At 45.9% G+C, this 26,293-nt stretch overlaps 10 protein-coding genes across 10 annotated transcripts; 6 read left to right on the top strand and 4 right to left on the bottom strand.

Annotated features, from left to right (window-relative positions):
* Window positions 1-1,607: 1,607 nt before the first annotated feature.
* Window positions 1,608-2,611, bottom strand: VTP01DRAFT_1887 (uncharacterized protein; the record flags this gene model as incomplete). Its single annotated transcript, XM_069380286.1, has 3 exons — window positions 1,608-1,854; window positions 1,932-2,242; window positions 2,333-2,611. The coding sequence occupies 3 exons, from the start codon at window positions 2,609-2,611 to the stop codon at window positions 1,608-1,610; spliced, it is 837 nt and encodes a 278-aa protein (XP_069238311.1).
* Window positions 2,612-3,343: 732 nt separating this feature from the next.
* VTP01DRAFT_1886 (uncharacterized protein) lies at window positions 3,344-4,751 on the top strand (the record flags this gene model as incomplete). The annotated part of the gene is made up of 6 exons (XM_069380285.1): window positions 3,344-3,368; window positions 3,423-3,526; window positions 3,589-3,861; window positions 3,930-4,088; window positions 4,157-4,555; window positions 4,620-4,751. 6 exons carry the CDS (start codon window positions 3,344-3,346, stop codon window positions 4,749-4,751), a joined length of 1,092 nt encoding a protein of 363 aa, XP_069238310.1.
* Window positions 4,752-5,113: 362 nt separating this feature from the next.
* On the bottom strand, window positions 5,114-7,473 carry VTP01DRAFT_1885 (uncharacterized protein; the record flags this gene model as incomplete). The annotated part of the gene is made up of 11 exons (XM_069380284.1): window positions 5,114-5,191; window positions 5,259-5,470; window positions 5,526-5,622; window positions 5,679-5,744; window positions 5,807-5,981; window positions 6,033-6,243; window positions 6,297-6,426; window positions 6,490-6,524; window positions 6,590-6,743; window positions 6,798-7,261; window positions 7,323-7,473. 11 exons carry the CDS (start codon window positions 7,471-7,473, stop codon window positions 5,114-5,116), a joined length of 1,773 nt encoding a protein of 590 aa, XP_069238309.1.
* A 716-nt stretch (window positions 7,474-8,189) lies between these two features.
* Window positions 8,190-11,071, top strand: VTP01DRAFT_1884 (uncharacterized protein; the record flags this gene model as incomplete). Its single annotated transcript, XM_069380283.1, has 3 exons — window positions 8,190-9,388; window positions 9,454-10,136; window positions 10,197-11,071. The coding sequence occupies 3 exons, from the start codon at window positions 8,190-8,192 to the stop codon at window positions 11,069-11,071; spliced, it is 2,757 nt and encodes a 918-aa protein (XP_069238308.1).
* Window positions 11,072-11,736: 665 nt separating this feature from the next.
* Window positions 11,737-14,642, top strand: VTP01DRAFT_1883 (uncharacterized protein; the record flags this gene model as incomplete). Its single annotated transcript, XM_069380282.1, has 10 exons — window positions 11,737-11,772; window positions 11,850-12,695; window positions 12,751-12,834; window positions 12,898-12,981; window positions 13,041-13,181; window positions 13,245-13,326; window positions 13,379-13,596; window positions 13,647-13,873; window positions 13,937-14,015; window positions 14,076-14,642. The coding sequence occupies 10 exons, from the start codon at window positions 11,737-11,739 to the stop codon at window positions 14,640-14,642; spliced, it is 2,364 nt and encodes a 787-aa protein (XP_069238307.1).
* A 115-nt stretch (window positions 14,643-14,757) lies between these two features.
* On the top strand, window positions 14,758-15,909 carry VTP01DRAFT_1882 (uncharacterized protein; the record flags this gene model as incomplete). The annotated part of the gene is made up of 2 exons (XM_069380281.1): window positions 14,758-15,429; window positions 15,493-15,909. The coding sequence occupies 2 exons, from the start codon at window positions 14,758-14,760 to the stop codon at window positions 15,907-15,909; spliced, it is 1,089 nt and encodes a 362-aa protein (XP_069238306.1).
* A 614-nt stretch (window positions 15,910-16,523) lies between these two features.
* On the top strand, window positions 16,524-17,722 carry VTP01DRAFT_1881 (uncharacterized protein; the record flags this gene model as incomplete). Its single annotated transcript, XM_069380280.1, has 2 exons — window positions 16,524-16,820; window positions 17,036-17,722. 2 exons carry the CDS (start codon window positions 16,524-16,526, stop codon window positions 17,720-17,722), a joined length of 984 nt encoding a protein of 327 aa, XP_069238305.1.
* Window positions 17,723-17,897: 175 nt separating this feature from the next.
* Window positions 17,898-21,058, top strand: VTP01DRAFT_1880 (uncharacterized protein; the record flags this gene model as incomplete). The annotated part of the gene is made up of 11 exons (XM_069380279.1): window positions 17,898-18,419; window positions 18,527-18,613; window positions 18,669-18,830; window positions 18,901-19,183; window positions 19,242-19,597; window positions 19,658-19,697; window positions 19,771-19,913; window positions 19,971-20,137; window positions 20,200-20,508; window positions 20,579-20,874; window positions 20,937-21,058. The coding sequence occupies 11 exons, from the start codon at window positions 17,898-17,900 to the stop codon at window positions 21,056-21,058; spliced, it is 2,487 nt and encodes an 828-aa protein (XP_069238304.1).
* A 290-nt stretch (window positions 21,059-21,348) lies between these two features.
* VTP01DRAFT_1879 (uncharacterized protein) lies at window positions 21,349-23,526 on the bottom strand (the record flags this gene model as incomplete). Its single annotated transcript, XM_069380277.1, has 2 exons — window positions 21,349-22,749; window positions 22,822-23,526. The coding sequence occupies 2 exons, from the start codon at window positions 23,524-23,526 to the stop codon at window positions 21,349-21,351; spliced, it is 2,106 nt and encodes a 701-aa protein (XP_069238303.1).
* Window positions 23,527-23,981: 455 nt separating this feature from the next.
* Window positions 23,982-25,476, bottom strand: VTP01DRAFT_1878 (uncharacterized protein; the record flags this gene model as incomplete). Its single annotated transcript, XM_069380276.1, has 5 exons — window positions 23,982-24,307; window positions 24,370-24,529; window positions 24,589-24,685; window positions 24,744-24,975; window positions 25,038-25,476. The coding sequence occupies 5 exons, from the start codon at window positions 25,474-25,476 to the stop codon at window positions 23,982-23,984; spliced, it is 1,254 nt and encodes a 417-aa protein (XP_069238302.1).
* Window positions 25,477-26,293: the final 817 nt, after the last annotated feature.

Raw genomic sequence — 26,293 nt, 5'->3', positions numbered from 1 at the left:
TTCAGCAGATTCGAGCAGTAGGTGCAAAGCAAAATAGTAAATGGACGGCTGCTCGACTCGCTTGGCCATCATAAACCTCCATTATCCGGCGGTTTTGCATCCGCTTCGCTTCTGCAAGCACGGCGCCGTCGAATTCCCAGTTTATTCGGACCGCCGCTCGATGGAATCCACTCTTTGATTTCGTGTTGGCGCTCCTGCGTCGTGGCGCACATACGCCCGCAATTTTCGGTTTAATTTATAACAGTAGTGCTCACCTCTTTATCTCCTAAATATGTTGGAGCGCTCCTGGCGTCGCGATGCGCTTCGCGCAAAAACACAGCGAGGCCCCGGAATACCAAGGCTTGGTACAAAAATGTGAATTCAATGCTTGATCCTTAAACCTTGCCTTGGGCGCTCCTGGTATCGCGCATGCACTTCGCGCAAAGACACCAAGGATTTGGGGAATACAGATGCTGAATACCCAAAAATTTTCGAAGTCGAGTTCCTCGGATTGGTGTCTGTTCTGTCTGACAAACTCCAAAAGCGAACATTAACTTTGTAGCCCATATCCTGTTATACACTCTTCCATCCAACGCATGTGGAAGTTGTATAAATTGATTAACTGCGCGCCACCCACTCCTCAAACCGCTACAGCCTCCAGAAAAAAATGGCTCCACAGCGAACTTTTGAAAAAAAAGAGAGGTGCCAAACATTTAATAAGAAGAGGAAGACATTTTTAAAAGTCTAGCCGGAAGATAGAGAGTGTGTTCGGTGATATAGGTATCATATGTAAATTTTCCACTAGTGCCAACTACTTTTACAGGTTTATGGTCATATTTATATTATTTAATAATAATACTGTATATAATGTAGCACCTCTAGGAGCCTTGTGGCGTGGAAGTAAAGGCATTCTCATATAGTAATATGACCTACATAATGCAATTAATCCAATTGGTTCGACGGAAGCAATAGATCTACTTATCCAGTCTTCACAGGTGAGCCCTGTACATATGCTGTTGCATCTTCCGTGGGTTCCAATCTCATGTTGCGTAGGCAAGTTATCACCGCCACCATCAAACTCAAAGCGTATAAGTGCATAACACACTATTTGAAACGCTTACGCGCTACCTAGTCGTAGCAATACATATTATCAAGCGAACGATAACCATGTCGACTTTGAAAATACATGGCGACGAGATGTTTGTATTGGGAGAACGAAGCGCGACCCTGCCCATCTAGTACGAGGAGCGCTACGACTGAATGCGTCAAAAGGGTTAAAAGACCAGATTTCATGGCGATAGAAGAGCAATTTTAACTTATGATGGGATAAATGTTAATGGTCTTTGATCCCTATAAATGACCGGATTTTACATACCTGGACTCATTTCTGATGGGCATCAAGAAACAATGAAGTGTAGTCTATGAAAGGCATTTGACCCATGTTATTCATAGTATTGAATAGACCTGGAATACATTTGATCACTATCATCATATACATTTTACGTCCGCTGTAACGCCATTTACACCACATTAACAGCACCAAACATGATTATTCGATCCAGCTTTTTTTCAGTATTGGTTGTTTTATTCATTGAAACGACAGTTAACCCTATTGCGCTATTGGAAGCTTACCTGGCTTCCATGGCAACCGTCATGATCAGTATTAGATCGAGACAGCTTTTGTCAAAAGCCGCCTCACCCTGTTGCGTTCTGTCCTGACCGTACCCGGTTTGCTTGCGGCGGCTTTCTTTGTCGTTAATCGTCACTGAGGCATGTCGAAGACCGCAATCGCTGTGCGGCAGTGATCGTCCAAAAATAACGTAAGAGTCAAAGAGATGTTTGTCGAAAATGAAGAATGCAGTCAACAAAAGGAAACTTGAGGAATGTGTTAAGTCAAACCCACTCTTTTGTTTCTCCACTTAGACATCGACTTACCTTGAGAGGCACGTTACAGTTGCTCTCTGTTGCGACACTTATCTAAGCATTTATGGGAATGAGAGACGAATCCTTCGTATTCGCTCGGCTTTAAGCTCTCACTCGCTTCAGTGATCTTGGTCATCAGTATCTCTTTTTCCAAGGACCTGTTGCGCTTACCTTTGCTCTTGACTACTGACCAGAACTGCTCAATAGGGTTGAGCTCGGGAGAGTACGACGGAAGATAGGTATACCGGTAGCCAAGGGACGTGATGTACTTAGCTATATCGTTAGACGTATGGATGGGAGCGTTATCCATTACGTGGTAATGGCCCTTCATGTGTGGATACTAGTCCATCTCATCCATTGTGATCTTCAAGAAGCTAAGGTAATGACCTGTTACTGCTCCTATGCTCTAAGCCCAGTACAACCTCCTTGCTTCCTCTTCTTGGCTGGCGGTTGTCGCAGTCTCAGGCTGCACTTGACCAGACCTGAAGCAGATCGCGCCCAAAATGGTGGTTGTCTGCGCTCGTGTTTTGGGCACAGTGACTGCCGCAGGCGAGCCTTTCTTTGACCAGGCCATACTGCGCTTCATGTTGACGTGGAAGGCAGACTCATCCAGGAAGACGCAATCGGTCCTAAAGTCCATATCGGTCACCTCCCACTTGCGGACCCAGTCAAGGCGCTCTTGAATCTTGGCCTCACTGTTTCTGTCCATAAGCTGAAACCGGGCCTTCTTAAGTGACAGATTGCACTGCGTCCTCAGGAAGTCATAAACGGTGCCTTTAGAGACCTTGAGTCCCTCGAACTTTGAGACAGCTGCTCCATCAATTGTTCCAGAACAGCCGAAGGATTCTCATCAATGTAGTACAATGGTTTGTCATGCAGAAGAAAGAAAAAGTCATTTGCTGTTATGGATTGTTTCGGGGCAACCGCTTTTATTAGATCACACAAAGAATGAATGATCTTCGCAAGTATGATGTGAGGTTTTAGAATTTGTTTTCGTTTTCAGAATAGCTCAGTTCCCGGGTAACATGTTTCTATTTTTGTAACTGTGCCAACGCAGCAGTGATTCAGCGGCCAAACAAAAGCAATAAAGACAGTGCAGTAGTTGATGCAGCGCGGAAATCGCAGTAGAGCACAGATAGAGGAGAGAGATTCCTACATATTTACAAGGAGGGGCATCATATTTCCACATTCTATTTCAAAGCGGACTCACCTCCTTAAGAACCTGAAATGGCGCTAGCGTCAAAAAAGGATCGCTGCGTCGATCCATGGACGGTGGAGCTTTTTCTATTGGCTGCTGGAAAAAATGAGGCTCTTGGCTTGAGACATCAGTCTGTGCGACGCGTCTTATAAAGGTAAGGCGATCCTCTTTTTCTGCCTCTTTGCTCCTTCCCCTTTCTTCTTCTTATCCCGCTTTGCATATTCTCTTCTTTCTCCATACACTATGAAAGCACTCATTCTTGTCGGTGGTAAGTTCTTGCTAGGTCTTCAGGCAAACAGTGTGTAAGAGCTTGTATCGCTAGGTTTTGGTACTCGACTTCGACCTCTTACGCTCACTTTGCCCAAGCCTCTCGTCGAGTTTGCGAACAAGCCCATGATCTTGCACCAGATTGAGCATCTTGCCAAGGTAAAGCACAATCACGATCCATCTGCGGGTCATCGCGACTAACTGAACTCCCTGGATAATAGGCTGGTGTAACCGACATTGTCCTTGCTGTCAACTACCGCCCTGAGATCATGGTTGCTGCACTCAAGGAATATGAAAAGACGTACAACGTCAAGATTACTTTCTCCGTGGAGACAGAGCCGCTTGGTACGGCCGGTCCGCTGGCTCTGGCACGCGAAATCCTCGCAAAGGATGATAGTCCATTCTTTGTTTTGAACAGTGACATCATTTGCGATTACCCGTTCGAGCAGCTCAGAGACTTCCACCTCAGCCACGGCAACGAAGGTACCATTGTGGTAAGTAGTGCTGAATCGCGAAAGTCAAGGAAGGAAGTGCCTCGTATGCTGACCTTTTTTTTGCGAAGGTCACCAAAGTCGACGACCCTTCCAAGTATGGTGTCATTGTCAACCGGCCTGACTCGACAATGATTGAACGCTTCGTTGAGAAGCCCAAGGAGTTCATCAGCAACAAGATCAACGCCGGTATCTATATCCTCAGCCCTCGCATTCTCGACAGAATCGAGGTAAGTCTTGGTGCCATGGTTACCAACTTTTTTACTTGTAGACTGACTATTCTGACCGCATCACACAGCTCAAGCCAACCTCTATCGAAAAGGAGGTCTTCCCATACGTCGCTCAGGACAACCAGTTGCATACCTTTGATTTGGAAGGTTTCTGGATGGATGTTGGTCAACCCAAGGATTTCTTGACCGGCACATGCCTTTACTTGAGCCATTTGGCCAAGAAGAACCCTCAAGAGCTTGCCAACCCTAATCTCGACTATGTGCACAAGGGTAACGTCATGGTCCATCCATCTGCAAAGATCGGAAAGGACTGCCGTATCGGTCCCAACGTCGTTATTGGTCCCAACGTTGTCATTGGTGATGGTGTCCGTTTGCAACGCTGCGTCATTTTGGAAGGAGCCAAGGTCAAAGACTTTGCTTGGGTGCACTCTAGCATCGTAGGCTGGCACTCGTCCGTGGGGCGCTGGGTAAGTTTTGCTTTTTCAATGACCAACGTTCAAAGGGCAGTTTGCTAATATCTGTTTGCTATAGTCTCGCTTGGAAGGCTGCTCCGTCCTCGGTGACGACGTTACCATCAACGATGAAATCTACGTGAACGGTGGTTCTATCCTCCCTCACAAGGGCATCTCTTCCAACATCACCCAACCTCAAATCATTATGTAAATACATCTTCTCGAACACCTATCCTCCCGACCCTACAACCACCCTTTCTCTGTCGTTTTCTCGTCACACCATTTTTTCGTGTATTTGTTTGCTTGTGTTTCTTCTTTCTCTTATTCTCACACAATATATTTATATTTTCAAATGACTAATTAGACAGTGCCATAAAGAATAAGCTCGATATTCGTCTATACTGGAATATCATTCTTTTGTCAAGTTCGAAATGCTATATATGTACACTTTTTCCCAAAAGTAATGTCGCATTTTGTGAAATTTTATAATACATTTATACACCAAAACGACAAATTGCAGCGACATTAATTTTTGGAAAAGGTGTACATCTTTATTGAATCGATTGTCCTGCTCTACAGTTTCCGCCGTTTCTTTCTTTTCTCACTGATTTCTAGAGCTTTCTCCGTTGCTGCAAGAACAGGAGATAGCATCTAACAGAAATCCAGCCGTTACTTACTTGGATAAACATTTCATCATCACAGTCTGAACCCAACTTACAAGTTTACATCTATCCACATCGCCCTTGTAGCTCTGTACCGTAATGAGAACTTCCTTCAATTTTTCCTTTTGCTTTTTGAGAGCTTCCACCATTCGGGTATTTTTCTCCTCCTTATATGGCTCAAACGATGACCAGAAATGGCGGAGGATCTCGTTTGTAGCAGAATGATAACTCTGTACTTTTTGCTGGATAGGTGGTGGCAATTTTATATCTAAACGGACAAAATCAGGACTAAATATCTAGCTCGAAATCCCTCCTGTTCTCACCATTTTTGGATATCTTTTCTGCATGCTGCGCTTTCCGCTTGACAGCATGCGTGAGTGTCTGGCAGACCTTATCCGCTACCTGTGGCCGCATGACAGACTGTGAACTCACAGTTTAGTTATATTGTTGCATGATATAACTTCGTATGTACTAACTTTCGTCAAATCCGGCTGCCAGTGCTCGAAATGCTCTTTGAATTCATACAATAATCTCTCGGCATCCTACAAAATAGTTACAAAGGTGGGACATTTTTACAGGCTGCTTCAACGAGAATTTTCTTTACCTCCTTTTTGATAGCCGCCATATCTGGGCCACCGCTTTGGCTTTCAAAGTATCGTCTTGAGTCTGTGATATCCAAAAGAACACGATCTGGTGGTTTGTCCTGCCGTAAATCCGGTATTACAGTTTCTTCTTCCAAGTCATCAGCGTCACGCATCTCGGTATCTCTCTTGCTGTTTCTAGAATACAAGCTTAGTAGATATGAATAAAACATATATACAGCCATTTACTTTGACAAAATTGGACCACTTGGAGTTTCCAGCACTCGCATAGCGTGTCGGTTAAATCGTCTTATAAGCGGAAGTACTCCAGCATTTCCACCGGCTTTCATGGTAAAATCTGGTGCGTTTCCACTTTCAATATGATCTTCTTGCGTGGCTGTCAAATCAATGGCACGTTTGATCTTGTCCATGCGAGAAAGCTCTGGTGCCTTTGAATTTTCTTCACTGAAAATTAGCATATAAATTCTCTCAACTCGATAAAATCGTATTTACCTTCATCTTCTTCCTGCAAACACTTGTCGAATATGTCATCGTACGCAGCTGTCTGAGACCGACCGCCCGTCCGAGACCGATGAAAGAACTCTGATGCCAGGAACCGTTTCCAGAACTGTTGTTCTGATAGCTTATTCCAATGATTTCAGTTATACATGCACGGTGTTCGAGACTTTCAACACTATGTTAATACCTTGTCAGGCACGTTTGCATCGTACGCTCGTTTCACTGCAAAGTACAAGTAGCCAGCTAAGCAAGGAAGACTCCAAACAAGATATATTGTCTCGGTCTACCTGAAGGAAACTCGGTGAAAATATTGTGGATAATTTGGCTCGTGAGGGTATATTTGACATCGGATCCTTCTTGCTGGCCCGGCATCAGCTCCACCATTTTCGACGATTTACCCTTCTGCTTTCCTTCTCTAGCGACCGGATCTTGTTTCAATTTCTGGAACATATCAGCACATCGCTGAGTAACCATATCCAGTGAGAGAAAGCATACCTGTCGTATCCGCTTAACGTACGGACTTGCCCAGAACTCTTCCTCCGTCACATTTTTACCTGTAACGACCAATTCCATGTGCAGAGTATGCAGTTCTCTGCTGCTGGAAAGCAGTTTTTTACGAGCATTGAACTCCTCTTGCCGCCAGCTCTTCGGACTGCCTATACTTGCTCCTCCTCCATTCGCTGCTGCAGGACTCGATACCGTCGGTGTAGGTGAGGGCGCTGGAGAAGGTGTTGGTGCGGCTGAAGAAGCCGGTGTCGACATGACTATTGACGCTGGGGCTGCATATCCTTTCGAGCCTCGCGTGCGTGCGAGTAGTTCTGTGATTTGCGACTTGATCGCCTCTCTCTCGGTCAGTGCTTTCGCAGATGTAAACTGGAACGTGTGATCTTTGGGAGCAGGAGCAACGGTGGTGATCTTGAGCAGTACTTTTGGAGATGTTTCTGGTGTTTGCGCCAATGCTAACAGAAAAAAGGAGTTGGACATTGGTGAATCAAGGAAGCGAACTCTCCTCTCACTTACAGCCGATCTCAACATAACTGATTGAAGGGTTAAGTTGCGCGGAACCTTGCTGCTGCCACGCTACGCGCCTTGGAGTTACATACAGTGTTCCTTCATTTTTTTTGTATCGCGTAGGCGCTCGTAAAAGCAATTGCTCATTTGGCTCCCACATGACGGAGGAAGAGTATGGAGGGACCGAACAAGCCGATTCTATCGTTGTCTCAATGCATCACCTTTCAGCCTCAGCAATCAGCGAGTCTGGTCTACCATCTTTTTTTAGTTGTTTCCATCCCTGGCCAAAGATACACTGCATTGATGGTGTCTTCCAATTTCAATTGATACTTTCATCGGTTATTCTGCTTAGGATAATTGAATCAAGCTCCTTAATCGCGCCATCGTGGCGTCCAGAGTTGCAGCTGCAGATATGGAATTCCTGCCAGTTCTAATTAAGTGATCTGTCCGACATACTATTGAAGGTTTTCCTATAATATAAGGTTGATATTATTCAAATGCCCCGCTAGTGGTAAGCCTGTTTTTCTAGTTGTCACATTGTTGTAAAATTGACTCCTTGCCACAAGGAAAGCAGGCCTTCATTATCCATAATTGGAATACTTCAACAATGCTTTGAGGGCGGTGTTGACAGTTGTCATTGATGGATTGTGGGTCGCTTGCATCTTTACGCACTCGCATGAAAGGATGCACCAGCCCCTGGTATTACGCTTCTTGGCATAGGATAAAAGATGACGGTGCAAAGCCTTCCAGCATATCAGGATGCCAAGAGTATCAGATTGTTGACGCGCAACGTGTCACACGCATTTCAAGGTTGCTTTATTAGGAAGCCAAAGTTTTGAATTTTTCGTTGCTCGACGTTCTTAACCCTACTCTGTCATGTCCCATGCGAGCGGTCCAAATCCTAACCACCCCTCGAGTTCTGAGCTGTCTTCCGTCAAAACTTCCGAAGACAACAACAACAGTGGTGCGTCGTCTCGTCTCTCTGTAGCCGGTACTCTTTCAACTGTGACCAAGCTGCCGGCGATGATTGACGAGCAAGATATCGAAGATGGTCCACTGTTCCGCGCGACGATCACAGAACTTGAAGGCCGCACGAGTGCTCTCAAATCAAAAATGAAAAGAATATTAAAGTCGGCGACAGCGTCGCTCGAAGCGAAACGAATATCCTTGGAGGCAGATGAAGAGTTTGTGCGGGCATTGCGCGACGTTTCCACAGCCGATCCGCTTTTCAAATATTATCTCGACGACGCTTGGCCAAAAATGTTCGAGCAACGCGAGCGCTTGTTACATTCGATGCAGTCACTCCTTATCGACCCACTTAAGAAGTTGTACGAGATGGATATAAAAATGGCCGATACTAAACGGAGGCAATTCGAAGATGTCAGCAAAGATTACTATGCTTCGCTAGCGAAGTATCTCAGCCTGAAAACTGATTCTTCGAAACGCCAGGACGCCGAAGCAAAGCATGTTGCAAAGCAACGCAATTTCGATCTCGTTCGATTTAATTATTATGCGTTCCTGGTTGATCTGCACGGCGGGAAAAAAGAGCAGGAAATCTTGTACCACCTACTCAGTTATCAACAAAAAGAATACGCCTTTTATCAATCTGTCGCTTCCGCAATTACACCCTCCAAAATCGGTCTAGATGATCTCGCTGCTATGATGGCGGATATATCAAGGGAGCAGAATATTGTCAACAAAGAACGATATGAAAAACGCAAGATGCTCGAGTCTAAAGTCGCTGAGGCTGGCAGCAATGTGCCCACTGCATCCGAATCTCTCCAAAAGAAAGTATTATCATCGCCCGATCAGCGCAGCTCATCAGAGACGACGGGTTCATTGTTACCGCCCTCCATAACCCTTACGAACCGCGAGGAAACAGCTGCGGCAGATGTTCTCAGTTTGAGCAGCGACGATGAAACGCCCATGGACAAATTTCGAGGATATCGCGATCTCCAGCAGCAGAATCGTGAATTACAAGATACTGGTCGACGCAAAGAAGGCTTTTTATTTGCAGTGTCAAAACCATCCAAAAACGTTGCTATAGATAAATCATCAGCATCAACGTGGCACAAGTAATGTTCAGAGAAGCCCCTCTTCTTTGCACGAGTTTTGTAATTAACAAATGACACGTTGTTAGGTATTGGTGTGTTCTTGTCGGTGGACAGCTGCATGAGTACAGTAATTGGAAAGGCCAACTTCAGCGACACATTGAACCCATCAACCTTAAATTTGCGACCGCGCGGGAGGCACGCAGTGCAGACAGACGATTCTGCTTCGAAGTCATTACAAGAGATCTTCGTCGGGTCTATCAGGCGACATCCCAAGAGGAAATGGAAAGCTGGATAGTCACCATCAACAATGCAATTCAAAGTATATTGAATGGATATGGCAGCGCCGTGGATTTGAACAAAAATCTGGAAAATGCAGAGAATGAACCGGTGCCTGAACCATCTACTAGCAAAAAGAAGGATCGTGGAAAATCGCTTCGAGGGGCACTGCGCAGCGGATTAGCTCGCGAAAAATATCTAAAGAAGCGGCACAGTCATAGTGGGATCGAAAATGCCGAAAGACTTGCATCTCTGGCTGCAACGGCGACTTCAGCAGCAGAAGCGAAACTCAAATGGCCCGGTTTAAATTTTGTAAAGCACGGCGCTGCCAACTCGAAGCAGAGTCAACAACATGTTTTCCCTGAAGCTGCTGATATGAACACAGAGCTTTTATCAACCTTGCGACAAGACCCATCAAATATGGCGTGCGCTGATTGCGGTGCGGCTAATCCGGATTGGTGCTCTCTGAACTTGGGCATTCTGCTTTGCATAGGTAATAATGATTTTATTTACTCTGTGACCATTTAGCTCACAATAACCATTACGCATGTAGAGTGTTCCGGCATACATCGATCTTTAGGCACTCATATTTCCAAGGTCAGATCGCTCACTTTGGACAGCACATCCTACACACCTGATATTATTGCGCTGCTTCGGGCTATTGGAAATGCGCGTGCAAATGCAGTGTGGGCAGCTGGCTGCGACGAGTCTGCCATCAAGTCATCGGATACCCGAGAAGTCAAGCTCAAGCACATTCAAGCGAAATATGTGGAACGAGCATTCACCGAGCAGTTACCTGAAGACCTGAACGCTCAGCAACTTTTATTTCAGGCTATCGACAGCGACGATATACCAGCGGCTTTGTATGCCGTCGCCGTAGGCGCCAATGTAAACGGAGCAAGGCCAGCGAGTGCCTCGCCCAGAATATACCTTTTGAGCGAAGACGAGGAAGAGGAGCTTGGTGTCTCCTGGCGCGAAAGCAACAAACCATCATCATCTTCTCGCGTCTCCCACACAACTGCAGCCACCACGTCAGATACCCAGTCAACGAACGGCATCGACATTGAAGGCATCAAGGCCGACCTTGATGCTTCTTACTACACTGTACGATACCCACTTCACTTTGCATTATTGCACGGACGCGCGGCAATAGAGTGCCCAGAAAGACATCACGTTTACCCCATGGCAGAGTTCTTACTTCAAAACGGTGCAGATACTTTCATCAGAGATCCTGCGACCGGATGTTTACTTTCGGAACTTGTTGGGTTAGGATCGCTTGTGGAAGACGAAGCACTAGAGTACGTTAATACCAAGATAGCTGCCAGGGGTCAGGCACAAATTGCCAGATCCAGTATGCCTCCTCCCCCACCCGTCCATGTCATCAACAGTAGTAACAATAGCACCAGTAACGAAAACCATACATCTTAAACAGTAGTATTATCCTCACTGAGTATCTAGCATCTGTACATGATTTTATTTAATTTAAAGGACTAAACAGCTGAATTCTGCAATGTGATATACCTAAAACGATGAACTCAGTAATATACAATGCTGCACTGCAAACAAGCATGATAATGATGAGATGCTGCAGCAAATGATAATACAAAATGAACATGTTATCTTCTGCTGTGGCTGTTAGAGGGATAATTGAACATGGTTGTCAGAAAATTCTTCTTCTTGAGCCAAGCGCGAGTCCACATCCAGATGGATATCGATACACACTTCTGGACGTTCCTCAGGACACATGTATCAGCCTATGCAGACTAGCAAACACTGCATCCGAAAACGACTAGGCTAAGGAATTCTGCTGAAAGTCATTCGAGGTTTTGCATGTTAGGTTCTCTAGCAACTTGGGCATCGAGTTTCTCTACCGAGCAATTTGTATCCAGCTTTCCGTATGGAACAAGTAATGGATAAGGACTTGTTCTCGATTATATATCAAAATACCTACCAGGAGGGGATGTTTCGTGCATGCCAGAGTCGGGGCAAAAAATGGAAGTGACTTCCGTCAATGCACATTCGAACAGCAGCTTCAAAGAACTTGGCAACAGTTTTGGGGCCGTCTGTCTCTCTCTCCTCACCTGTCCTCCTCCATGACCGACGGCATCTCAGTGGTGAGCTTGAGTCAAGTAAGTCTAGCGCTGCAAGGTGGCATAGTGTATGAAATCAGAGGGAACGTTGAACTCAACGATCGAGTGAAACACAGCGCAGGATACGGCATTTGCGTTCAGTAGCCGGCCGGAACATCGCTTGGTGCGAAGAGGGCTCTGCTGCCGAGCCTCGATTAGCGTCAGCAGGGAGCGTGAGCTCGAGTGTAAGCAGCAGCGTCGTCACATCGCGAGCACCGTCTCCGGAACTGCAATATTCGACTTCTTTGGGTGCAGTGCGTTCGCAGGCGGCGGCGATGCATCGACGGACAGGCTCTGATGGATTTATACCGCCAGAGAGCACGTCGTCGTCGTCGTTGCAGCCCCTAGTACCTTATCCATCGGCGTCCGCTGTTCCAACTGGCATGCGAAGATCGGAGAGCGTGTCGTCCATGCAATCATGCAGCAGCGCTACCGTGGAAGATTCATCAATGACAAAAAGCGCGTATAAACTGTCGCGATCCAAAAAGCTTCACTCGAAACGAAATAGCAGCAGTGCTGCGGTGGTGGATAAAGACGAAATATTATCATCTCGGGAGGAACGAGGACTCTTGGATATATACATGACGCTCCAGCTATCCACGTCTGAACCGCCATTCTACAAAAGCGAAACGATACCCAACACGATAAGCCCTTCCTTCAAAGCCCTCGACCCTTTACATTGGACTTGGTATGATGGAGTCCAGACGACTGTCGTTGCTCGCTTGTGGGCACGACATTCTTTTCCTGAATCGGCAGCGCTGGCTAGCATTTCGAGCGATAATGGGAAGAAGAACAACGTTTACAGCGAACACGCGCACCATGATGATCAGAAACCTCAAAAACCAGCGTTACACAAAGAAGAGTTCCAGCTTCTAATAGAATGGCAAGTAGACTTGAACGCGCTGGCATATATTGGCAAAACGGTAAGTAATTTGGTGCACAGAACTGTCACTTTACAGGGAACTGATGTTTCGCTAGCTGCAAGAGATTCCGGCTATGTTTCCGGAAAACACTATAATTTTTGAATTTGACGATGGATTTTACACTGCTCCGGATATTGCCGTAAGTCTAAAGTTGAAACGCACGCGGGCTGTTACACTCCCCGTCTTACAAGTATATCTGCAGAGCATCCTAGTACAGAGCAAAAAAAATATAGTTTTTGATACTGGAAGTGATGCGCATGAAGATAATGAAGCATCCACGACAAAAGTATGTATCTTGCTGCCGCGAGAACTCTTTGGCTCCGTTTTGCTCACAATGTCAAATAGATTAAACGCTCTTATACGTATAATCATCTTGTCCGACTTAATACCCTAAAAGACTGCATATTTGATACCCAGAAATCTGTCGATGATGTACGACAACAAGTTCAAGATATCCTTATAAAGGAGGAGAACCGTTTTCGTTTGGCAAGTAACTCCAAGTATCCACACTGCATAGTCATACACGGTTGCTTACGATTCCCGTTTTAGGTGCGTGAATGCAGCCAGAGACAAATCAAGCTAGAAGATACTGAAAGGTGTCTAGTACAAAAAAAGAATGAGATTAGAAGACGTATGTAAACTGTGGGGAAAGATACGACGACAGTGACTCACAAGTATACCAGAGCGACAGCGTATCGCGGAACTGAAGAAGGCTCTGAACGAACGAGAACGTTTATTGAAGCAGTCTTTCGAGAGGCTTCAAACAGGAATGGAAGATCTAAAGGAAAGCGAATCTTTATTGGATCGAAACGTGCATATGCATCAAAAACTGTTTCATCAACTTAATCGAGTCAAGAAAGAGCTCATTGCAGATTTATTCTCAATATACCCCATCGAGCAGGTAAGTCTTCAGCGGACCAATATTCGATTAGTTGGTAGATTATGTAAAAGATTTCTCTCGATGATGCGCAACAGTTTCGAATTCGTGGTATCCATTTGCCAAATTCTGTCTACACTGGATGCGACGAAGAAATGATTGCAACTGCACTCGGTTTCACTGCCCATCTGGTGCAAATGTTGGCCTTTTACCTGGAAATACCGCTACGATACCCCATAGTCCCCATGGGCTCCCGCGCTACCATTAAAGACCCCATCTCGTTGCTTAACGGCGCTAAAGAGTAAGCTTGGTTACTTCCATCAAAAATGCAACGGTCACCAACTCACTTGGATCTCTTGAACAGATTTCCTTTGTATTCAAAAGGCGTCGACAAATATCGTTTTGAATTTGGTGTTTTCTTATTGAACAAAAACATTGAACAGGCAAGTTACAAACGATCGTTTTATTTTCATATTTCAGTCAATTCTAACTATCTGCTGCAGATGATGAATGCATACGGTCTCATTGTTATGGACTTACGACACACTCTGCCTAATATCCATTATTTTATCCAAGCAATCCTTACGACCTCTGTATCCACAGCGCCTTCCTCTATATCAGTATTATCTATCTCGTCCTACGCCAACCAACCTGATGGAGACAGCTGTAAACCAAAGAAAAGCCGATTACGTGACAAGTTGAGCGGCAAAAGTAAACGAGAATCATCTCCAAATCCTACGGCATCCGATAATACTCCTTCCATCCCTAAATCCATGAAAATAGCAAACGGAAACGAAAGGAAGTCTAAGCACGAAGATGAACATCACTATCCACACCATTTGACTTTACAGCCGGTTCTCTACGATTCCTCCGTTGCCCCTTCCCCATCGACCTCCAATACCTCCTCTGTAGGACGCAGCGTGTCCGTTGCCAACTCTCCCAAAATAGGCTCCTCTCCCAACTTGATGTCCAAAGCGATAATCACCCCTACCTTAGAGTCTGTGACCACCAACTCTAGCTGCAACCGTGCAGATAAGAAAAATGGTGCAAAAAAAGTTGGCAAGTCGTAAAACTTGACTTTACACCATCTTCAGCCAATCAAATACTCGGATCAGATCAAACTTAGTACATTTTTGAGTTGAGCCTATATGCTTGCTTAGTTGTAACCTTTTTTTCTTTCAAAACATGGTCGTCGTCGGCATCGTTGGTGTAGGCCTTGTGGGCTCTGAACTCTTGAATCAGCTCAAAGCAACCCGTGCAAAGCGCCTCAAGGTTGTTGGCTTGACCAACTCGCGCAACATGCTCCTGTCAGACACTGAATACACGCCTCTCGCGCTCGATTCCTGGAAATCCAACTTGCAAAGCAGCGACGTCACTGCCAATCTCGATGTGTTTGCAAAGTACATGGCCGACTCCAGCGAGCATGCCGTCATTGTAGACTGCACTGCTTCGGACGCCGTGGCCAAGTTGTACCCTGCCTGGCTCAAGGCAGGCGTCAGCGTCGTGACACCCAACAAGAAGGGCTTCTCGGGCGACTTGAACCTGTACAAGGAAATTTCCTCTCTAGCTGCCAACTTGGCTGGTAAAGGCACCAAGCCCTTAGTCTACCACGAATCCACCGTCGGCGCTGGCCTTCCAGTCCTCAACACCTTGGCTGATCTCGTAAAGACCGGCGATGAAATCGAAACTATCGAGGGCATCTTCTCAGGCACCTTGAGCTATCTCTTTAACAACTTCTCTTCGCTCGCTGCTGGCAATGGCAAGTCGTTCTCCGAGAATGTCAAGATCGCCAAGGAACTTGGATACACTGAACCTGATCCTCGCGATGATTTGAACGGTATGGATGTTGCACGCAAGGTAACGTTTGTATTTGTATATTTTTTGATTTGGGAAAATGACGAGTAACTATCGCTCTAATAGGTCACCATCTGCGGTCGCCTTGCCGGTCTCGACCTCGACTTGTCCACTTTGCCCGTAGAGAACATTGTGCCTGCTCCTCTCCAGGCCGTCGCCACTGCAGATGAATTCATGGCCAAGTTGCCCGAGTTCGATAACCACTTTGCTCAGCTGAACGAAGAGGCAAAGAAGGAAGGCCAGGTCTTGCGCTACGTCGGTCTCGTTGACTTTAAGCAAGGCAAGAGTGGTGTCAAGCTCTCCAAGTACCCTGCATCCCACCCCTTCGCTTCCATGCAAGGCAGCGATAACATTATCAAGTTCACCACCAAATACTTCCCCAACGGCTTGATCATCCAAGGCGCCGGTGCAGGCTCAGCTGTCACTTCCTTTGGCATTTACTCTGATTTGCTCAAGGTCCAAGAACGTGTTGAAGGATTCTAGAGCATTATGTATAAAATGTATATGTTTTTACCGTGAACATTAAAAATGCTTGTACATTTTTCATTTTATGTTATCTTGATGAGCGCAAACCCCGCCCCCTTGTTCCCTGCATGGGATAAAGTGGCGTTCTGCTTTTGCATAAAAGTTTGTGGTCAAGTAAATCATATGCTTATTGATAACGTTGGGAAGAACTATCGATGTCCAGGATAGATCTGCGTTGGTTTGCTCTCAATAGTATTAACACGCTTTGGTTTTTGTTTTTTCAACTGACACGCGACAAATGCCATCACCCCTTCTTTTTTTAGCATTTCCGACGAATGTTTAAATGAAACAATCATTGGAAGAAATGTTGCAATCAGGGTTGACGTTCATATGCAAGCATGGCTCAATTTCCAAGATAAATTCCGTTATCAATGGCAAATGCGCTTATCCGATTGCAACAGCCAATGGACCCAAGTTATCGGCTCTTCTACAACAACGGTTAGTAACTTCTTTCCATTTTAGCGGCGTGACTTTCGGAAACCAAAAGAGTAAAATCATTTTGGAGTCACTGCTGTTAGCTCCCTATTCATTTTTTTCCTTTTTACCTTTTTTCTATCCCTTTCGTCTTCAACATGACAACAATTCAAAGCATCGCTTCATCTACCGGCAATGGTTGCACTGCTGGTAAAAACAGCACTCAACGTCTGTTTATCGCTTCAACGACTGTGGCGAACGTCCTGGCTGAGGTGAAGCCTCTGCCACACAGACAGCTCGTTGATTTGCCTTCAACGGCGACTATGGAGGAAGCTCTCGATATCTTCTTGGCTGAAGATATCCTCTCTGCGCCCGTGTATCGACTTACAGATGGCCGCAAAGAATACATCACCATTGTGAGTGTGTTGGACCTCTTGAAACTCCTAAGTTCTCATGTAAGTCATGTCTCTGTGGTTCGCTATGGGAAGGAAAGAGGGTGGGAAATATGGTCGAGAGGGCGCGTGACAGATAGTAGAAGAGATAACAACAGGCAAGGGAATAATTATTCCGTTGTTATGCAAGAAGTTGGCTTCTCGTTGGCTGATGCGTGGGAAACGTCAAAAGGATTTTCAAATCCAGCGTCACTGATCCCGGAGGCTTTTTCTTTCAGGCGGATGAACATAGCAAAGCTCTTTTGAAGCCTTTGAATGAAGCTATCGGTCTTACTGAAGAAAGCTCACACCTGGTGACTGTCAAACCGAGCGACCCACTTGAGTATGTGATGGATCTATTCAGCCGTCTCGGAGCACACCGCGTTCTGGTTCAGCAGCAGGACCAGCAACCCGTTCTGTTGTCTCAAATGGACGTTGCACGGTATCTCCAGACGCAAAACCATCGTCTCGGCCATATCCTTGATATCACGACTCCAACCATTGTCAAACGTTCCCGCGCTCGTCAAGGAGTTCCGATGGATGCTCCCGTCAGCTCAATCTCGTTCAAATCGACTGCGATGGAAGCTTTTCTCAAGATTGCTAACCACAAACAGTACATCAGCGCACTCTGCATCCTGGATGACGATAACTCCATGGTGGGTGATTTGAGTGCCGAGAACTTGCGCGGTCTGAACCGCGACCGATTCGATAGCTTGCAAAAACCTGTCGTCATGTATCTCAAAGAGTCCAACGGAGAACTCTACCCACCGCTCTCCTGTCACGACAGATTCACACTCTCCCAGATAATGACGGCATTCGTGCTACGCAAAGCTCATCGACTTTGGTGGTGCGATGATGAGGGTCACGTCAAGGGCGTCATCACCCTCAGTGATCTGCTTGGCACCTTTATTGATAGCTCGCTGTGAATGGAAATCCTCCCCACCTCCACACTTCTTTTGCGCCCCCACCTCCCGTTTTTGGTAGTAGCAAACAAACACAAACACACACAAAAACATGATCAATCTAAAAACATGATGATATTTGCTGGTAGCATCTTTGTTTAATTTTAGAGCCTTTTTTTTGTTCTTTTTCTCTTTTTGCATGGAATCTACACAACCGGCACCTACTCCTCCAGTTCACAATACTGCACGGCAACAGCAACCAGAACAACCGCTACATCCACCGCAACCACTGCAACCGGATGGATCCAGTCACCATTCATACCCTACTCCGTTGTCGTCGTCGTCGCACTGGCAACCACCACCACGACCGCAGCCGCCGTTGCAACCACCATGTGGCCTCAATCCACCACCACTCGGGATCACCGCAATGCCGGAACCTGTTACCAGCGTGAGCACGTCGGCACACTTGGCACCGGCGCGGCAGCCAAGACGGTACCGCACGACGCGGCGTGTGCCACTGGTGAAAGGCAACCTCGTGCTCGACTGTCCGTTGCCAGTACAATACCTCAACTCTGTGCCGCATCGGGATGAGAAGGAGTTCACGCATATGCGATACACTGCAGTTACATGCGACCCTTCTCGGTTTTGGGATTCGTACAAGCTGCGTCAGAATCTTATGAGTCGGCACACAGAACTGTGTATTTGCATTACAATGTACAACGTGAGTTTTCATATGATCATGTCTTGATCATATCAGAAAAACAACAATAACAACAATAACAACAAACCAATTTATCCCTGCTTTTTATATGTCTGAACCCCAATTAGGAGGATGAAGTATTGCTATCCAGGACCTTACATGGAATCATGAAGAATATAACGCATTTGTGCGGTAGAGGTCGATCAAGAACTTGGGTAAGCAGCGTGTTGTTCCATGGATCATGGATTTTATACAAATCATGCCCTCCAGGGACCAGAGAGCTGGAACAAGATTGTCGTGTGCATCATTGCCGACGGACGCGAGAAAGTGCATCCGCGCGTGTTTGATTTGCTGTCTGCATTGGGTGTATACCAGGAAGGTGTTGCCAAGAGTATCGTCAATGGTCGTTCGGTTCACGCGCATTTGTACGAGGTTTGTTTGTTAAGATGCTGTAATTATTCCGCTTTTTCATCTTCTTCGCTAAGCATCCAACTATTTACAGTACACTACCCAGCTTTCATTGAATCCAGACATGGAGTTTAGAGGCGCCATGGATAAAATCGTTCCTACCCAAATTTTGTTTTGTGTCAAGGAGAAGAATCAGAGAAAGATCAACTCGCACCGTTGGTTTTTCCAGGCATTCTGCCCGCTTTTGCAGCCGCACGTGTGTATGCTTTTTGATGTCGGTACGCGGCCGGGGCCAACGTCGATCTATCGTTTGTGGAAAACATTTGACATCAACGCTGACGTTGGCGGCGCGTGCGGTGAAGTTCGAGCAATGATAGGTAAAAAGGTTAGGGCGCGCTCTACATTGTTCTTACACAACAAAATCTGTATGCGTAGGTACTGCTGGAGTAGCACTGTTGAATCCATTGGTTGCAGCGCAAAATTTTGAGTACAAAATATCAAACATCCTTGACAAACCGCTTGAATCTGTTCTCGGGTACATTCAAGTGTTACCTGGCGCCTTCTCCGCCTACCGATGGAGAGCGCTGGTGAACGACGTGAACGGTAGAGGGCCGTTGCAGAAATACTTTTTGGGTGAAAAGTTACACGGCAGCGATGCTGGAATTTTTGAAGCAAACATGTATCTTGCTGAGGACAGGATCCTGTGCTTCGAGTTGGTCGCAAAACATGACTCAAAATGGCTGCTCCATTATGTATCTGGCGCCTACGCCATCACGGATGTACCCAACTCGGCAAGTATAGCGTCCAGTGTCCCTTCAATCAACAGAACTTGTAAATAACAAGTAATATAGGTGCCCGAACTTATCACTCAAAGGAGACGATGGCTGAATGGTAAAACAGCGATTTAGCAATATACTGATTTTTTGGCACATTTACATATATTGTTTCATTCTTTGGGTTACAGGCTCATTCTTTTCAGGGATCTATGCGCTGTTCCATTGGGGAAGGATTCTTAGTTTCACCACTCACTCGGGCGGCCGCAAATTTCTACTTTTCATTGAGCTTATCTACCTAGGACTTTCCTGGATCTTTTCCTGGTTTGCACTGGTATGCTCAGTACATAACGAGTATTTCTAGGCATGGCAAGTAACCGTTACCTATTAGGGCAACTTTTTTCTCTCATTTTATATCATTACGAGTTCTCTTTCGACAATGCAAAATCCTCCGTTCAGCACAGACGCTGCAAATACTGTACATATCGTTCTCACCTATGTATATGTCGTCCTGTTGATAGTTCTTTTCCTTCTTTCGATGGGAAATAGACCGCAGGGGTAAAGATAGGAGGTAATTCTCCAGCCATAAATCGAGACTGCTCACCGTAAAATCTACATAGGTCGAAACCCGCATTCACAGCAATAATGCTATTCTTCTCACTTCTCATGGTATACATCATATTTGCATCTGTATGGCTCGTATACGATGGAGTCAAGAAAGCCATGGGAAGCAACTCGTTGTTGGATGACGGCTCGTTTCGAGACATTATTGTATCGATGGCGGCGACGTATGCCTTATACCTACTCGCAAGTCTACTGTTTCTTGATCCATGGCATATGATAACGAGCAGTCTTCAGTATATTCTGATGACTCCAAGCTATATTAATATTTTCAACACGTATGCGTTTTGCAACACACACGACGTGAGGTAAGGGACAGTGTAGTAAATCTATTCCGCGCCGGATGTAAATGCCCATTTATATTTTTTCCTTTTTCAGTTGGGGTACCAAGGACATCGGTATAGTCGCAGCAGATCTTGGCATTGTACAAACGGAGCACGGCCAAGCTACAGCAGAAGTCGCGCTGCCTGAGCAGAAAGATGTGAGCATCCTGTACGAGGAAGCGTGCATGAATCTGCGGAAACGGGAGCCCCAGCCAAAACGACACAGGGATCCGAAAACCAAGCAGGAAGATTACTACCGTGCCTTTCGTACACGGCTTGTCATCACTTGGATTGTCACTAACCTTGTCCTCGTGGCTGTCATCACTACCGCGCAAAATTTAGGATGGCTAGGTATGTACACGGAAGATTACCAGGCAACGACATCTTTTTATAAATTCATCTTCTTCTTTCAGGTGATTTTGACCAGAGAACCAACGGCTACATGGCTTTTCTCTTGTGGTCTGTCGCAGCTCTAGCAGTCATCCGGTTCATTGGTGCATTGTTCTACCGCTTGCTTTCTGTTTTTACTGGATAGTCTCTCTATTTCTGTATATCCTCGTTGTATGCATATGTAGTCAGTAGTATTTACATTCTTACTCCCCTGTAACTCTATATATATTAATATCGTTTAGTACATATTTCATTGGAAAGCATACAATCCATGAAGTGTACATGATTGCTTTTATGCTGTTAAAAAAAAGAGAGATTTCAAATGTTTAATGAGATGAAGGAAAACATCATGCTGAAGAATATGTGTACATGTTGTGGGGGTGAGGGAATAACGCGAGAACAAAACGAGAGAGAGAGAGAGCGAACAAAGAATAACTACTCTTCATCTAGCGAGGTGATGACTTCGCCCTGCTCTATTCTATCTGCAGCGTCCAAACCTTTGAGTGTAGCTGCATTGGGGCATTTATCAGGCGCAAAGTGTACAATAAAGTCGCCTGGTTTGTAGTATCGAGGGAAGGTGTTGAAGGTGTGATCATCTCGGTCGAGTAAAAAGACATGGTCTTGGTTTTCGGGCAGTTGCATGAGATCCCACATGGCACCCTGCTCATATGCGGAGCCCTTGTTGTACCACTCAGTAACACCCTGAAGATCTCGCAAGAATTGCATGCTCCACGGCGTGTTGCGGAGGAAGAAGACACCTGCGTTGACCATCGGGTCGCGCGTCGGTCTTGAAGCGATCAGATCAACGTTGAGGTCAAACGATTCGGTGCCACCAGGGAAGCGGTTGCGGATATTATCCAAAAGTTCAAACAGAGATTTTTCCTGGTTCATGATGACTGCGTCCATGTCCATCCAAAAGATCCAATCGTACTTTGGAAGCACTTTTTCAACTGCATCGATTTTTCCCCAAACGGTCTTGCGTCCGCGTTGCTGGGCAAATTCGGCAGACCTTGCAACAAACGAATGGCCGTGTCGCAGCGCAAATTTGCGCTTGTTGGCAGCGGCCCGTGTAGCAGATGGTTCCATGCAATAGTCGTAAATATACGACGATGTCATCAATGCAATGGAGGGTCCATTAGCGTTGAGTTTGCTTTCGGGAAGTGTGCTGTTTGCTTGCTCAGGGTCGATAAGATCACTCGTTTCTTCATCGTCATCCAATGGGTTCACAGGAGGCTGTCCAGCTTTAAATGCTGATTTGCGAGTGTGGCAGACCATTACCGGCTTAAGATACGTCCAGCGGGCAAGTTCTGCGAATTCGGCATCCTGGTAGACGTGAGTCACCACGCTGTCTTCGGCGTGAACCGATTCAACATTGTTCTCCCAGCGAATGAAGCGATGCGTGTCCTCAGGTCCATCTTCGCGGATAAACATCGGCAATTCCTGTTCTTGTACTTCGACTGCCTCCTCTGGCTCCAGGGATTCATCAATGGCGTGCTCAACAGAGCTTGCAATCGAATTGAAGTAGTTATACATGTTGGTCAATAGATGAGCACCGCTGGCATTGTGCTTGTGGATATCTGCGCTCTTCTCCAAAGCAACCTTGGCTGCTGCAGAGCCAATGATAAACGCATGCTTATCAATCTCGTGACCGCTGAAAATACCCCAAACAAGGTTGGTGGGTGCATTCTGGTTGATGGTGACAGGAGAGTTGGTGTTTTCACTGATAACGCCGGTATCCAGTTCAGTCTTGATTGCACTCAAACGAATAAAAGTGTAGATATCCTGTACGATGAGATAGTCATAGGTAATGCCTTGGCTGGCCAATGTAGTTTCCGCCTATGCCACATTTTTTGGTGCTACGTGAGTATACATGCACCAATCGAAAGAGAAGCAACAATTTTTACTTACCCATTCGATCACGCTCTCTTGCTCAAACTTGACACTACGCGGCAATTCTTCAATGTCATTCCACTCCATCTTTTCTGCTTCATACTGTCGTCGTTCAGGAGTATCAGATTTGGGAGCGCCGCCGTAAATCCAGAACTTGTAGTAGGTATCGGTGTTGTACTGCATGCACGGAAGTAGATTGTCACGGAGACCAAAATACTTTTCACGGATAAGGTTTCGGCGCGACATTTGACCAGCTTCCGAAGCAATCACAACGAGATACTGATAGTGTCCAGATTCATTGAGTACCACATTGTCATCTGACTCCTCCTCTAGAGGATGCGGCAATGAATTGTGACGGTCCGAGTGAGGAGACGATGCTGCATTGCTGTTGTTGTTACTGTTATCGAGCTTCGGTTCTTCCTCGATCTCGTCAATGATTTCTGACTCTTCGCTTTCGTCTGAAATATCTTCCAGGATCGGCGGGAACACGTCGGATTCTTCTTCCTGCTGTGGTTTCGAGATCGGATAGGTTGTAGTGGGGGATGGAAATAGATCAGATTGTTTTGTAGTGTCGGGTGATGACGACGAGCTCATTCTGCCATTCAGGAATAATAAGAATAACATGCCGAGCACGGCAAGCACAACCAAGTAGCGCTTGTTCGTACGTGGCCGCCTTGCAGATGCAGCCGAATCGGTCTTGTAGAATGGCAGGTCTGTCGCCATTGTTGAGGAAAGAAGCGGGAGAGAGAGAGAAACGCGGGAGGGGAGGACGGCAAACCGGATTTTGGATGTTCGGCGGCGTGTGTGCCCTGCCTGGGACTGAAACAACGAAGAGCTATTTTTGGAATCAAAGCAATCGAAAGCAGTGGGCGCAGCTTTGTTGGAAAAGCCGCTTCGCAGGTCGGTTATGGCGAATGCTCTAATATTGGTACATCTGGGGCTCGGGGTCCACAAAGGGTAACATAAACGTCTCTTGTCTATACTCGACATAGACGCAAATGCAGCAAACGCTAAGTCGCGTTTACATCCTGCTGGGTACAGAAAAGAAAGCCAATTGACTGATAAAAAGGTTGATTATATGCAAGCAAAGCTCGATGTTTTGGTTATGACATTCCAATCGATGTGTATGCTTGCTATAGTGAGCTATATCATTCAAAACATTACATGGTTTTTATTGTCTAGAATTCGAGGGGATCTTTCTTTCCGGGCAAAGATCCACAGCCCATGCCAGGTTTTCTAACTCTGCTGCCCTGATCCTTCTTAGATTCGCTCGGTGGTGGTTCAGTTCTTCTTTCGCTAACGCCGCCTTCCGGTGGTAAGTGGAACGTCTCAATAGCAAAACGTTTTCGACGAAGTTTGAACGCTAAATCGTTGCTGCCTCCTGCTGATAAAACGGAAAGCTTTGTACTTGGCGGTAAGAGCGAGTTTAGCACAGGTAATTTGTGTACACGGAAAAATCCATGATAGTTTTGCGTGTAAGGTGCATCGTTGTGGATGGGAGACCCTGTATGCAGACATGTGCTTAGCGATGAAAGTAAACCAAGGAAACGCTTTTCAAGTTTTTACCGGCAAACGACTCGATTTCGATAACGACATCTACCATATGCTCCACCCGTCGCACAAAGTTTGGCATCTCATCGTATAAATATGCTGGTATCGAGACGACAGCTGCTCCAAACGAAAATCGTAGTAAGCCTCGCAATGCATGGAAGAATTTAAACATATCCTATTGTAATACCAATTAGTATCGATAACATCAGCGAGTCTTGTATATTATTTTCCTACGTGAGATGACTTGTACTGCCAGCTTGGTGATGCTATTGAATGAATGCCAATGCGTAAAACGTTCCTAGCTGTGTCCGGTGGTAACGGTTTCGTGGAGCTTAAAAATTTATCGTTAATATACTGTATATTTGTAACTTGGCGTGGGATGCTTATACCTGAAGTTGTTATCTACAATAAGTTTACGTATATCATCAATCAATGCCTGGTAATCGTCTCCATTTTCGTGATACTCTAATCCGGCCAATGGATTTAGGATGCTAATATTTCCCTCCTCCAAAGTTGATTCTGGGACGCGCTTTGTGAGATCAAATAGACTGCAGTAAGGTCGCGGCTCGTTCGATTTGTCGCCCGCGGATGTTTGGGTTCCGGTGCGAGGTGGTGGAGGTGCTGCACACAAGCAGGTTACAAATCTGCTAGATACTTCAAAAAAAGAAGGGAGATCTTCTTACCTGCTCTGACACTCGTCTCAAACTTTTTCAAATGTGAATATCTCCAGGCGATCTTTAGTCTGTCACTATCCGTACTGGAACGCGCGGCGCTCTTGGCTGCCTCGTCGTGCTGATCGTCGTCGTCTCCTTGAGCTTCAGAGGTTGCCAACCACATTAGACCCTTGAGCATTTCGTTCGCGTCTTCATCGCGCGAGGCAAGTGCGCAGTGGTGCCCGGAAGCCAGACCTTGGGCAAGGAAATATTTCAGCAACAACTGTGCATAGGTTGTTGCCCGATCTTCTCTGATCAGCAAAACTGTTCCTACAGGAAGACCGCCACCGAGAATATCGTCGAGAGACGGAACGCCTGTCGAAATCAAAAGCTGTCCGTTGTAGGCGCTGAGTCGAGAGCCCTGTGGAAGCTTCGGTTGCTGATCTGCGTTGCGTTTGCGAAAACTCATGGCGGTGGTGAAAGATCTGAACGTTGAAAAACTGAAAAACCTTCCAGCGCATGAACAAGGTCCGAAACTAATCTGCGCGCGTTCGCCTTATCCTGCATCTGCTGCTGCCATGTTCTACGTAGGAATATCACGCAGCGGCTGTTTTCATCAAGCTGCGACCCTTGGAGGGATGTCTTGGATGAATATCTCTAGCATTCTTGATGAATCCAAGCATCCTTGGTTCACATCAACCTGGCGGGTGCACTTGACCCATTACAGCTGCTGTCTGTCGCAGTACGTAGTATTGCGATCAGTGATACATACGTAAATCTTAGCTACGCAGCAGGCCTAGTCGTTGCTAGGCTACTCGATACTCGAATCATCCAAGTTTTCGTGGACTTTCGAAACTACAGCGGCTGTGTGTTAAAAATGGAACAATGTGTCAGCTAGGCACCAAATCGACACGAAGTCATTCCGTTGTCCCTATCTACTTTTGAATTAGGTCGATTTATGGTTGACCTTTTCATCCTATACATTGTTTTCAGAGTTCCGATTCAAAGAGTTCGGATACCGACAACTCGTATCGGCGAACGTAAACCCTTCGACACGTTCTCAAAAATATGGCTCATATCGTACTACTTCTCGTGTGGGCGACGGAATTTTTTTGGTTTTTTTTTTCGCTTTTCTTGCTATTACTACTTACAAAACAGCATCGACATGTAATATGCTTCATAGTCAGACAGCAGATACTGCAACAGGCTGATTAACATGAGGTAAATAATAGGTATGTATGTAAAAACCTTTATCGAATTGCTTTTGCCTTGGCCAGTTGTGTTAC

Source organism: Rhizomucor pusillus (assembly GCF_041956525.1).
Source record: "Rhizomucor pusillus strain CBS 183.67 unplaced genomic scaffold VTP01scaffold_11, whole genome shotgun sequence".
Lineage (NCBI taxonomy): Eukaryota > Fungi > Mucoromycota > Mucoromycetes > Mucorales > Lichtheimiaceae > Rhizomucor > Rhizomucor pusillus.
Note: the sequence above shows the minus strand (reverse complement) of the source record. Positions and strands in the feature narration are given on the sequence as shown.